This window comes from Podarcis liolepis, assembly GCF_965112155.1.
Source record: "Podarcis liolepis genome assembly, chromosome: 6".
NCBI classification, from domain to species: domain Eukaryota; kingdom Metazoa; phylum Chordata; class Lepidosauria; order Squamata; family Lacertidae; genus Podarcis; species Podarcis liolepis.
In genome coordinates, this window is record NC_139559.1 from 98,658,673 (window position 1) to 98,672,279 (window position 13,607).

Consider the following 13,607-nt stretch of genomic DNA (forward strand, 5'->3'; position numbering starts at 1 on the left):
CTTCTTACTAGACAGTTTGAGTGATTAAAATATTTTTTGCGTCCCAAGAGGTTCCTAATACTTACCGCACTTTTTTCCTCCTAAAAGGGAACTGTGTGTGCGTCTTATGGAGCGAATGCAGGCGGGAGAAGCCGCTCTTGCTGGCTTTTCGGTGAGGTGGGAGAAGGAAAGGAACCTCTCTTCTTCCGGCTCCCTGGAAAGCCGGCAACAGCTGCTGACACTCTCCTCAGCTCTCTTTAAGCAAGAGCTGCGCGGCGTGCCTGCCTGCTCACTGGCTTTTCAACAGCATGAAGAGGGGGAACTCTGTTCCTTCAGTGTTTTTCCTTCCCTCCCCTTAAACCCCTCTCCCGCATTGTTAGCAGCCTCCTTCTCCACCCACCCCATGTGTGCTCCTTGTCCCTTCAGTGATTTTCCTTCCCTCCCCACTTAAAACGTGGTTACAAAGCACAGATCCACATGGATCCTCAGGATTTTTGCATTGGGTCACCCCAAATTAACCATCAGATCACATAGCATGTCCATGGCTACAGCCTGCACCAAAAAAATCACGCACCCACTGTTGCCTGGGGCCACAATGGCTCAAAAATGTGGTTACAAAGCACAGATCCACATGGATTCTCAGGATTTTTGCATTGGGCTACCACATCTTAATGTTTTTCTTTCCTGCATCTCCACTTGTGCAAGAAAAATGATTACTTTTACATTTGGGGAGAGAAGGGATGCACGGCTGCGCTTATCAGCCAAGAGACCAGTAGCTTTGGACTCCTCATCCTTAAACCTTTCTAGCTCAGCAGGTTATTAAATTAATCTGTTGGTTACTCCTCCCAATCCTTTTCCCCATTGTGATGTATATTTTTAAATTGTAAGCCTGAGGGTAGGGGACTGTGTTGTTTACAATGGTATATAGTTTGCTCTGGAAGCAGGTTGTTTTGGCTAAAGAGCAGGGCAGATTATTTGTTAAATGCAAGTACAGTCATACCTCAAGATAAATATGCTTCAGGTTGAGCGCTTTCGGGTTGCACTCCACGGCGACCAAGAAGTAACGGAGCACATTGCTTCCGGGTTTCACCACTCACGCATGCGCAAACGGTCAAAATGACGTCATGCGTGGAAGCGGCGGCACACGCAGACGTGCTTTCGCGTCTTACGTTTCGTTCAGGATGCAAATGGGGCTCTGGAACGGATGGCGTTCGCATCCCGAGGTACCAGTGTATTCTAAATCTGAGCAATTACAAATACTACTGTTAACTTCATGTAAGTATTAAATACTGCTGCCTTGTATATAAATCACTTTAGCTTAGAAGCTTGGAAGTAACGGCATAGTGATCTTTCTAATTTGTTGGTATGCTTCCTTTCGTATGCAGGTCAGTCAATGCACCCATCCTCCAATGGAGGTCAGCATCTCACAAAAAAGGTCCAGAAAAATAGGAATAATTATGCTTCAGTTGAGTGTGGTGCCAAAATACTGGCAGCTAACCCAGAAGCAAAGGTAAGTATACCACCTCAAAGGCCATGTTGGTGGACGTGGCAATACTATTGATGACTTTGTTAGTTAAATATAACAAATAAATTGGTTTCTTGTGACACTGTTTCAAAGCTGGAGCCTTCTTGGTTCAGTTCTCCCCAGATAATACCCTGAGAGGATTCCCACTGCTGCTGGCTTGGATGGAAAACTCTTTCTGCCAGTCAGCTGGCCCCTTGAGAGGGAAAGAGCTGAGGAGAAAACTGGCAGTGTTGGCACCAGCGAGAAGTGGCCATGCCAGCCCATGAAGGTGAAGTTCCAGACGTTTTGGACTACAATTCCCGCCAGCTGCAGGCAGTATGGCCAAGGTTTAGGGGGGCTGGGAGTTGTAGTCCAGAACATCTGGAGGGCTACAGGTTGGAGAAGGATGAGCTAGAACAACTCTATTCCATAAATTTATGCTAGAATAAACTTGCTTATCTTTAAGGTACCATAGCACTTCATCTCAAGAAAGAAAGAAAAGACGCCAGCATTTTATGGCAGCCTAGATGGCAAGGGGCTCTTCAAAAGTCCCACTCCAAATGGCCCCACCAATGAATTGGTGTTGGGGAAGTAAAGTTCAGTGGGAGACTAAGGTTCTTATCACAATATAAAAAAAAAATCACAATATAAAACCACAAAAAAACATAATCAAAACAAAAACAACCCAGTACCCCCCAAACACATTTTAAAAGGGCATGGGATGTCATTTAGCCTAGCCTTAGAGATCTAGCTGTGAATCTGTGGATGAGATGTTTCTTAAACTTAGCTCTCCACAAATTAATGCCTGCACTGTTTATTGATCATCTTGGTCTTCATATTGGAGCATAAATTGTCTTGTTCAAAATGTGCCTGAGTATTTCTGTTAACACTTCTTTAGAAAGCCAACACTTGTTTCTCCAGGATTAGCAGAGGAACACAGTGTTACGAACATAAGAAGATGCCTTCTCTGTTGAATCAGGCCTTGGTCTCATCTGTCTTGCTGGCTGTGGCTCTCTAGGGTTTCAGACAAGTCTTTCCAGGCCTTACCTGGAGATACTGTATTTCAAATCTGGGACCTTCTGCACACAAAAGGTGGTCTCCTGCCGTTGAGCTATGTCCCTTCCAAATTGCTGTGTTGCAGTTAAATACTTTCAGACAACATGACCTGTCTTCAGGGTTGTTGTCCGTGTTTTAACTGAAAAGGGACACACAAATAATACTGTGAATTAAACCAAAGGCATGTTGAGATTTCTAAAAGTACCAGCAGTAAAAAAGAGGCCAGGATTCTTTTAAGTGTTATTAACACTTAATGAAGTGTTATTTTCCTTCTTTATAGAGTACATCAGCAATACTAATGGAGAATATGGATCTCTACATGCTGAATCCATGCAGTACTAAAATCTGGTAAGTAGTTATACAGCTAAGTGAAATAAATATCTGTTATGCCACTGAATTGTCTACAGTTTCTGGCAGGCCTTGGTAGCCAAGCATTGTATGCTACTAGCCTCGTGTGAAATGTGATTGCATCAAATTATTGCAACAATTTATAAAGCATTTTCAAAGAAGATACTGGTTTCATCAGAGGGAAGTTATACATAAGAAATAATTATTAAAGATGTAAAATGGCTTTGACTTTTAAATATATTAATTGCACAGCTTCATGGTTTTTCTTTCTAGTTTTTTCTCCATATGCAAGTAAATAATTTTGTTAAGGTCCAAATATTTTCATATCAAACAAAATCATAACAAAATCGAAAATGTAGGGAAAACATGGAGTTTGGCCAGTGAAGTACCTATTTTTATTCATAAGAATGTTTCTTACAAAAGTTTTTCAAGAACTTTTAAGAAGCAGTCCTGTAGCATCATGAAAACCTATACTATACAAAGCCCAATACTTTGTTTTTTATTCAGGATTCATAATAAAACCTGATTTTCTGCATGTAAAATCCTATCTTCAGAATGGTTCAAAAGGTTTTAATTTGACTAACTTCCAACTGCCTCTGACTGGAAATTGACCCCTCGCTAGGCTTGGGCTGTGAAGCACATTGAACGTTGGCTTAAGGAAGGCTTGTCTGCCCACTGTAATGCACCTTTGGTTTTCTAAAGATCAACTAAATTCTTACACAGAATTATTAACCATTTCCAACTTGGTTTTCAAATGTAAGCTTCTAATAAACTGTGCTAGGAATTCATCAAAGAAATGGAAGGAAATCTGCAGCCCTGCTCTGCATAAAGTCTGTGCCTCACGCAGCACTTGCCTGAGCAGGAAGGGACTTTTAGGATTGCTGGTGCTCTCTATATGTGAAAATGCACACGAAGGGCCCTTTGAAGCATGTTTCCGTGGTGAATTCACCTACTCAGTTCAGCTGGACTTTCTCCCCACCTGCCAGGTTTGTCGTTGAACTGTGTGAACCAATTCAAGTGAAGCAGCTGGACATTGCCAACCATGAGTTATTCTCATCTACTCCCAAGGATTTTCTGGTGTCTATCAGCGACAGGTATGTCTCGGGATATGAAGGTGAATGTAAGGTTTCTTTCTTTCACTGCAACAGCTGCTTAAGTTTCATTATTTGGGATGGGCACATCATTACCAGTCATTGGGACACCTATTTGATTTGTCAGTCTGTCATGCCAGCCGGGGGGTGGGCAGGTGGGCAAATTGGTAAGCAGAATATGGTCTTGGTAGTCCACAGCTTTAAAATGGCCAGCATTTAAAGCCAAAATGTACTGAGGTTACCACTGAAATCCTTTACTCATCACCTGCACTAGGTGGCTTAAGCGTTGTCCATCGTAACCTTGTACCTGCAATAGAGTATTTGTGATGCCCATTGCAGTAACAGTGATTTTTGTGTATTATAAGGGAGGTTCTGAATTTGTTGGTTTCTGAGAGGTTACTGTGTGTGTAACATCTTTCTGGTGGGTGTTGTGTTCTAGGTATCCAACAAATAAGTGGGTCAAGCTAGGCACTTTCCATGCCAGAGATGAGAGAAATGTCCAGAGCTTCCCTTTGGATGAACAGATGTATGCCAAATATGTAAAGGTAAGTTTCTGCAGTTACTACAAGTTTCTCACTTGTTCTGTTGATTGTTGTCATGCCACTTCACATGCCTACCAGAGTGTATGGCGATGTATACACTGCTTGATTGCAAAGACCCCTCAAAGTGCCTGGCCTTTGTTGTCCAGTCCAACCCTACAGTTCTGTGATTCCATGCCAGCAGTGCCATAGGAGGATCCAACCAAGTCTGTATGAATCACAAGTGTATGTGAATACTTCTCAGTACCTAATCTTAGACAACTGCAAGTTTGGACAGTCATGACAGATACCTACAGCTGGAGGACCTCCTTTAAGTCCTCTCTTGGCCGGTGCTGTTGGCAAGAGAGAATGCTCCCTGCTGCTGCCTGTTCTCTACACTTTCACATTTGCAGCTTTTTTTGTTGTCTTCCAACTGCAGGTGAAAACAAGCAAGGAATACTGCTAGGGCACTTTGTATGTGCTCCGTCAGATGTTGTTGTACTCTTAACTTCCATCAGCCCCAGCCAGCATGTTGTGCCGCACTCCCAAAGATGAGCTACAAGTTGGCCGCCCTTGTTTCAAGACAGAATATGCTCTTCACTAACTCTCATTATTGTGTTCAGTCCAAATCCATTTTTAAAAAGTAGAAATAAATAGAGAATGAAATAGAACTGCTGGGCAACTTAAATGCTGCCCCTCAAGGGGAAGGAAAACGGGTGTTTGTCCTTTTAAAAGTGAGTACAACCATAGGGGCCAACTCCTAGGGTCTAAGGGGGCTTTGCCCCCCCCCCCCATAAAATATTTGACGGGGCTGGGTCACTTCAAAGTAGATTGGCATTGCCATTCAAATGGGGTGTGTGGCCGCGTCATTATGCAGGCTGGGTCTTACCTGGGCCCTCCAGTATTTTATTCAAGTTTGTACTCCTGACTACAACTGAACTGGCAAACACCTTTGCTTGTTTCAAGTGCAAGAGTTTAAGTTGGGGAAAAACAGCCCTAGAGATTATCTCCTGGGTGCTTTAGGTCAGGCACCTCCAACTTCAAGTAGGCTGTGATCTACTATCCAGTATCAAAAACTGGCCGTGATCTACCACGCTCTCCCATTGTCATTCTTCAACTTAAACATACAAGGTGCGTCTTTTAAAAGAGGCCCCCTGGAACATGTGCACTCTGTATCCACAGGGCCTCTTTTAAAGGACTCATCCTGTATTATATTTGGCTGCGGAAACCCAGCCAGATGGGCGGGGTATAAATAATAAATTACTATTATGATGCTAAAAGTAGTAACATATTATTACCCCCCCAGCCTCCCCCCAGGGTCCTTGGCGCACATGGGAGGCCTACATGCCCCAAAATGTCCGGTTCCTCCTTTACCGGACAGCAAGCTCTGTGGGGCGGGGGGCTTACTTTCAAGTAAATGCTGCTAGGCTGGAGCTGGAAAGGCCCACACAGAACTAGGAGGGGCGGGGGACCTGGTGTTTTCTTTCCATGGGAACCACCGGGAGAGGGGGGAGGGGCATCATCGTCTCTCCGCGCACCGCCCTTCCTGCGGCTCCCTCCGCAGTGCTGCAGCCCGTGTGCCGTCTCCCCCCCCCGCCTCTCTGCTTGTGGCTTGCATGGGGCGGAGGTAGAGGCCTCACGCCTTTCCGGGACTGGCCAGCTGGCTGGGCATTGGGCAGGGCCAGCGGTCGGAGAGGGGTGCTTGAGGAGGTGGCCCCAGCACCTGCCAGAGCAAGCCTGGCTAAGTGGAGCCTTGACCGCCATGCCGCCTGTGGAGTCGCTCTGGCCGTGGCCGAGCGCGCACTGAGAGTGCCCGGCAGCCATGAGCGAGGGCGGAGGCGGCGAGGCATGGTTGTGTAATCAACCAAAATCCATCCTGCGATCGAACGGTTGATAGTGATTGACAGGTTGGACATGTCTGCTGTAGGCCATCCGGTTGTCTGACTTTAGGGCAAATTGTTGTTTGCAGGATGCTTCCTTGCGATGGGCTGCGTGTGTGATAAATGCACGTCTCCTCTGTTCCAGCGCCAGCTGTTCCAATGCTGTTTGAGACCCTGAGGAGTTGCCCTGTCCCCTCAGATCCTCATCACAGGGGATGTTTTGCAGCGTCCCCTGTGGAACCTCCGCTGACAGTCCCAGTTTCTGCCCAGTTACCATCACTGTGGCCTCTACTGGAGAGGCCCACCACGGGATTTTGAACTCCAACCGATCTTTATATTTCTCCCAAACTTTAAGAAGTGATGTCCTTATGATATGATTTGAGAAATCTCTGTGTATTTTTGCCTTTCCATATATTAAATAAGCGTGCCAACCCCAACAATTATTATGTCCGTCCAAGTTCAGCATATCCATATCTTTCAAATTGCACCAATCCTTCATCCACATGAGGCAGGCTGCCTCATAATACAATTTCAAATTGGGCAGGGCGAAGCCACCTCTATCCTTTATATCTATTAAAATTTGATGTTTAATCCTGGGTCTCCAGCCCTCCCATATTAATTTAGATATTTCTTTTTGCCATTTTTTGAGGCCGCCAGAATTGGGATCATTTGAAATAAAACCAGTCTAGGGTTTAAAAAGCTTCCCTATACAGGGCTGCCTTCACATGTCTTCCAAAAGTTGTGTAATTCTTTATCTCCTTGACATCTGAAGGGAGGGTGTTCCACAGGGAGGGCACCACTACCGAGAAGGCCCTCTGTCTGGTTCCCTGTAGCCTCGGCTTCTCGCAATGAGGGAACCGCCAGAAGGCCCTCGGCGCTGGATCTCAGTGTCCGGGCTGAACAATGGGGGTGGAGACGCTCCTTCAGGTATACTGGACCAAGGCCGTTTAGGGCTTTAAAGGTCAGCACCAACACTTTGAATTGTGCTCGGAAACATACCAGTGTTTCCAGTGAAGATCCTTCAGGACCAGTGCTATGTGATCTCGGCCACTCCTAGTCATCAAAACATCAGATAAGGAGAATTAAAATACAGATTATAGGAACATAAACAAAGTCTTTGGTTTTCAATGCAAACATAGGAGTTTAACAATTCCTGAACATGAACAGCCAGCCTTTTAGAAAGTAAATATAATACCCCAAGTAAAATAGTATGTGCTGTGTTCCTACCTTGGTTAGATTTTTAAAAAATATACACAAAGGTAGGAATGAAACATAAAACTGCGAAGCTTCTTCATTCATATTCATAATTTCTACCTTAATGGGACTGTACGTAACGTGATTTATGTTTGATTTTCTAAGCCAGATCTATGCAAACTATGTAGCAACACGTTAGTGTGTCAGCTGCAGGGCGTGAATCCCGGGGCTGGAAAGGGGTTAGTTTAACTTCCGGTTTGCTAGTAAAACTGAATTAATATGTCACGAAATAGTGCATTTCTAAAAAGGGTGTCGCTAAGATGACAAGTTTGGAAAGCTCTGTTCTAACCTAATATCTTAAAATAGAGAAGCCATTATATTTTGGCAGATCAGTAACTGATATTTGCAAGAGGCAACCTTAGGTTTTTTTTAGTTGTCTTCCAAAAACTACCTGTAGGTTTATTTCTTCTGCTGTAGTGCAGTTAGAAGAAATCCAAAAGTAACAGATTTAGGAAGTAGAAACTAATTTTATATTACACAGTTAACAAATGAAAACATCTGATAGCAGTGTTTTTTCCTTGGTATACAGTCGGTACTGTAATTTTTATGCATGTCAAAGTTTTGATCATATAACAAGAAGCTGCAATTTTACTCTGCATGTTATTGTAGACATTAATGTGCATCTTCCCTTCCCTTGCAAATGCATCCTTTGTAGCGATTATTTGGGGCGGGAGGCAAAGAGGGAAGGAAGGGTAACACACAGTGGTCATGTTCCGTAATTCCTTAAGTCGCTAATATTGTTGCCTGTGGCATGCATACAGTCTATTGACACTTCTTTCCCCCCTTTTCTCTTGCTTCAGATGTTCATCAAGTACTTAAAGGTTAGCAACCTCTTCGTAATGTTGGGTGCCTAGAACACGGGTGTATTCTGTGGCTCAGCACACTAACGCATGGCAAGAATTAGAGTCGGGCAAGATCTTTTCTGTTACCGCATGGCTAATATAAACATTCTTTTTCTATTTTGTTATGAAAACTGTTACTTGGTGCACCTGCAGGCCATTCATTATTAAATGCTTTTTTATTATTCTTTAGGTGGAGTTGGTATCACATTTTGGATCAGAACACTTTTGTCCTTTAAGCCTTATAAGGTAATAGTTGATGAAATTGAGCAGATGCTTCTAGTCTCCTGTCACCGTGAAACATATTTTTCTGGTGCCCCCCCCCATTCCACTCCCCAAATAACTAATAACCCCAGCCACTGAGTTTCAAAAACGCATTGGTGTTTGCAAAAGCCATTTATATAGAAAGACTTGATAACACTCACTGTAACAGATATCTTGAGAACTAATTGGCTTTATCTATAAAGTTGTGAAACATGTGAAGTCTTGAAACAGTGGGAGCTTTCATCTGCTATGCATCTCAGTTTTACACAGGATACCAGGTAGACAAACTCCCTCTGAGGAGATGAAAACTTCCTCCGTTTCCATTTTAATTTAACACGTTTTTTTACAGGGTGTTTGGAACTAGCATGGTTGAAGAATATGAAGAAATAGCTGATTCACAGTACCAGTCTGAAAGGCAAGAGCTTTTTGATGAAGACTATGGTAAGGAAGCAGGCTGGTCACAATTTAAGATTAGCTTAAATTTTTTGCTAATCATTTCTAAATAATAAGCGAACCCAGAATGCTGGGCAGGCCAGGGGGCTAAAAGAAGTGCTGAGGAAACTAAGTTGGGCAGGGAGGAAGCCTGACAAAGACCAGCCAGGTGAAGGAATGGTGGAAATGGTGAGGTGAGCTTTTTGTATATTGCAATTACCTGTGAGATCATTGTGATATTGATCTAAAACTATAGCTGTGAAAACTCGGGCTGAGGGGTTAATTGAAGCAAATTTTAAACAGACCTTTGCAAACTATAAGGGCCAGAAAGTGCATTTCCTAAACCTGGTGAAATTTCAGTAAGAGAAGTGGCTGAATAAGACCGCAGTCCGAGAACGGGATTTAGTGCCTTACAAAAACCTTTAATTTCTTGCAAGATCAGCAGAAATGGAATTAATTATGCAGAATAAATGGTGCAAATTGCACAGATTCTGTCAGATTCACCTTCCCTAGGCTTACAATTCCTGATTTTTTAAAAGTATCCTTCCATGAGCCATGGGCTTTCCCTTCAAAGGGCTACACCTTTAAAAAGAGACATATCCAGGAACATTTTTCAAAGGGGCCCAAAGTCCAGCAAACAGTGGCAGAACAGCAAGATTGTAAATTGCTAGATTTGTTAAAGTGCTTCAGTTTTACTAAATATTAATAAAATTGTATCAAAATTAAAAATAAGGCTCTTGTGCCTTGTAAGTTAGCCTCATCATGTTTGCATTCATTGTTCATAGCATTGTAAGGCAAGAGATTTAGTTTCAATTGGGCAGAATACTGATTGCATGTTTTTCCCTCTGCCCCCACAAGTAAGATGACTGGAGACATGAAAATTTGGCTAGGAGGCTGGAATATATTTTGACAGAACTATGCCTCCTTGTGTCTAGAACCTTGTCTCCATAAGTTTCATTAAAAAGGCAGTTTAGCCCAATGCAGATTTTCCCATCACCACAACTCTATGATGGCAAAAGCCATACCTAGGGGCAGTTTTTGAGTCTCAGCCGGAACTTGATGAGGTCAGGGTGAGACCCACAAGGCACTGGGGAAGGTGGGGGGTTGGCTTCATTTTACAAATTGCAGTGAGAGACATCCTCAGCTGGACACCTCTGGATGGGCTCCTGCGTCAGGCCATAAGAGCTGCTGCTGCTGCTGCCGCCACCGCCATGGGTTGCAGTGGGCAACCGCTTTCCCTTTGTCTGTTTCTTTTTGCAGTGGCAGGCGGCTTTCCTTGGGGTGGCAGAGGGCAGGGGAGAGAGATCAGTCCCGCTGGGGCAGTGATGGGCTAAGAAGAGGCAAAGGCACAGCCTTCCTCCCCAAGGGCTCTCAAGGGGCAGAGAGCTTTCGACCTGGATTTGACATGAAGAAGTTAATATTTTGTCTTGGGAGTATTTTAATAGAAAGACGACATACAAAAATTTTAGCACCATCTATTCTAGTCACTTTATGAAGTGCTTTTGAGGTAAAAAGGTGTGTGATTTGCAATTCAGTGTTTTCTTCTATTGTAAACAGATTATCCTTTGGACTACAATGCAGGAGAAGAGAAATCTTCAAAAAATCTTCTTGGCTCTGCCACAAGTGAGTAATTACAGGGATGTGTTTTGGAGGGGGAGCTAAGGTACTCTACACATTCTTAGACTCCATGTAGGAAAGAGTCCAGTAATATAGCTTGAAATGCATAAAGGGCAGAGACAGACATTTTCCAGGTGTATGGAAAAGTTGGAAACTTCTCTAACAGAAGCAGCATTGCCTGTAAAGATTTCCGTCATTTCCACTTGCACAGTATCTCGTTGTGAAGTGGCTAGTCGGGGGCTGGGGAGACCTGGGTCTACTTCCCCACTTATTCCTTAGAGCTAATTGGATCACCTTAGGCTGAGAGCTGGACTTGTGTGACCATCTGTTTGGGCAGATGAAAGAATTCCTTCCTCTTCCTCCTCCCCTCAGATACTAACACTGGGGCAAGTGGCTAAGGCCAGTCAAGCAACTTGGTTCAGTTTTGGTTTGGGTTGACTCTCTGGAACTCAGTGCAGCAATAGTTTCCTGCTGTCTAACAAGGGCTGCATCTACACAGCTATTAAGAACACTCGGAAAATGCTTGGGAAAAACCGTTTTAAAGCTCACAGTGGAAAATTTCATTCCGATTTCAGCTCTAAAGCGCCATCTGGTGTCACAGTGTTATAATGCATTTATAATGTTTTATTTTTACTAATACAGTGGTACCTCGGGTTAAGAATTTAATTTGTTCTGGAGGTCCATTCTTAACCTGAAACTGTTCTTAACCTAAGGTACTACTTTAGCTAATGGGGCCTCCCACTGCTGCTGTGCCGCCGGAGCACGATTTCTGTTCTCATCCTGAAGCAAAAATAGTACCTGAGGTTAGCGGAGTTAGCGGAGTCTGTAACCTGAAGCATCTCTAACGCGAGGTACCACTGAATAGCTGAGTCCAAAGATAACTGCTTTCTCAGTTCTGAGAAACACAGGCAAACGGTTTGTTTGAAGAGTGATCTTGCTTGACATGGGCTGTTAAATGCAAATTCATGGACTTCCCCCAGCCCTTTTCTCTGCAGGGGGGGGGGGGGGAGGCTGCTCAGCCACCTCTGGGGAGGGTGCGCTTGGGTGAACTGAGCCTTGGCCACACTTGGGACTCAGCACTACATTTGGGGTGCGCAATTTTGCTATGTGTGCATAATGTGCTACCCAGAAACTGCACCAGCACACCAGACAGTGAAACACATGTGGGAAGGGGCAGCTTTGAAAAGACTGGTTTTCTGCAGGCTTTCTTGTGATTTTTAAAATTTGTCTATTTGATCCTTTTATTTTTTTAGATGCCATTTTGAATATGGTGAATATTGCTGCTAATATGCTTGGAGCAAAAACTGAAGAAGACTCAACTGACCAAGGTAAATTATTGCAACTTGTTAAAGTGAAGTGACCTTTTTAAATAGATGTGGGGTTGGTTTTTTCCGGCTCCAGCTGGATTTTCTTTCCAGTTCTCCATAGTGAAGACTTTCCCCCGGTTATCTAAGCCGCTGGCAGATGCACCAGTAGCTGTGCCAAGCAGTTCCGGCTCTGGGTGGCAGCAGCCTTCCCGAGATCCATGCAGCATGCAAACCACTTTCCTTCTGCGCTGTGTCCTCCTCTGGCCAATTCGCCATTTTATTGGTGGATCTACTTACCCACAACCTGAGTCTCCTCAGGGTGGGGTTGTTGTGTCGTTTTTTTGGGACACCCTCAGGGAGCCTGGTCTGTGGCTGCTTAAACAGACTCCTCCCCAAAAATCTGAAATGTGTGCGCAATCCTACATCCCCTCATCAGATGGCATCTCTAAGACCCCTGTTAGTGCACTGCTGATGAGAACCTCTGCCATTAGTGGGCTACCAATCTGCCAGTTGCAGAGGCAGAGGAGCTTCTTATGCTTCAGTTTCGCAGGCAGACCCTTTCAGTACTACACAGTCCCATTTTGTTTGTAATTGTCATGGTTTGTTTTAGCACACCTGTGTCTAGGGTGCCGGAGTACCCTAACCTGGGTGACATAATGATAGCAGCAGCAGCAGCAGCAATTTAATATTTATATACTGCCCATCTTGAGTGGGTTGCCTCAGCCACTCTGAGCGGCTTCCAACACATATAAAAACATAATAAGATGTCAGACATCAAAAACTTCCTGATACAGGGCTGCCTTCAGATGTCTTCTAAAACCTCTGCCTGGTTCCCTGTAACCTCACTTCTCGCAGTGAGGGAACCACCAGAAGAGCCTCGGAGCTGGACCTCACTGTCCGGGCTGATGCTAGAGAAATGCCTAACTACATCTGTATGGATGGAGACTTCTAAGGCAAGCAGCTTTTCTCAGTCCTCCCCATAGTTCTCCAGTTCTCTACATGGGATCTGAACACTGCTCTGAATGCTCTCTCAAAACTCCATTTCTCAGCTATGGCTCTGTATACTCTTAAGAGTTGCCTGCTGAAAACAGCCTTCTACATGGAAATGCAGTTTTCTCTGAGTTTGAGAAATGTTGTTCTTTCCATAGGTTTATGGCTGGGTCCATTTGTTCCAGGGCTAGCTGTCTAGTTCAGTATTGCCTGGTCAAACCAACAGTGGCTGTCTGAGTTTGCAGAGAAGAGTCTTTCAATCCCAGACCTGCCTAAAGATGTTGGGATTGAGCCCCTGACCATTAGATGATAAAAGCGTATGCTGCATCTCTGCATTATGACCTTGCTCACAGGGAGTGTTTGACCTAGCAGCCAACGGCAATGTATGGGGCAGCAGAGACTAGACTTGAGGACTGTATAAACACACTAGTTTGGAAGTTACAGATAGGTAGCCGTGTTGGTCTGCCATAGTCAAAATAAAAAAAATTCCTTCCAGTAGCACCTTAAAGACCAACTAAGTTAGTTCTT

General features: G+C 44.2%; 1 protein-coding gene across 2 annotated transcripts in view; it reads left to right on the plus strand.

The window, feature by feature from the left end:
- Positions 1–13,607, plus strand: part of SUCO (SUN domain containing ossification factor) — a 38,220-nt gene that overhangs the window by 13,903 nt on the left and 10,710 nt on the right. The window contains exons 8-16 of one of the 2 annotated variants that reach the window (XM_083507051.1): positions 1,365–1,489; positions 2,820–2,887; positions 3,874–3,981; positions 4,418–4,523; positions 8,431–8,451; positions 8,663–8,718; positions 9,083–9,174; positions 10,723–10,788; positions 12,036–12,110. In XM_083507051.1, the coding sequence (XP_083363177.1) occupies positions 1,365–1,489; positions 2,820–2,887; positions 3,874–3,981; positions 4,418–4,523; positions 8,431–8,451; positions 8,663–8,718; positions 9,083–9,174; positions 10,723–10,788; positions 12,036–12,110 (717 nt within the window). The remainder of the gene's footprint in view (positions 1–1,364; positions 1,490–2,819; positions 2,888–3,873; positions 3,982–4,417; positions 4,524–8,430; positions 8,452–8,662; positions 8,719–9,082; positions 9,175–10,722; positions 10,789–12,035; positions 12,111–13,607) is intronic. The other variant, XM_083507052.1, reaches the window with a different exon arrangement.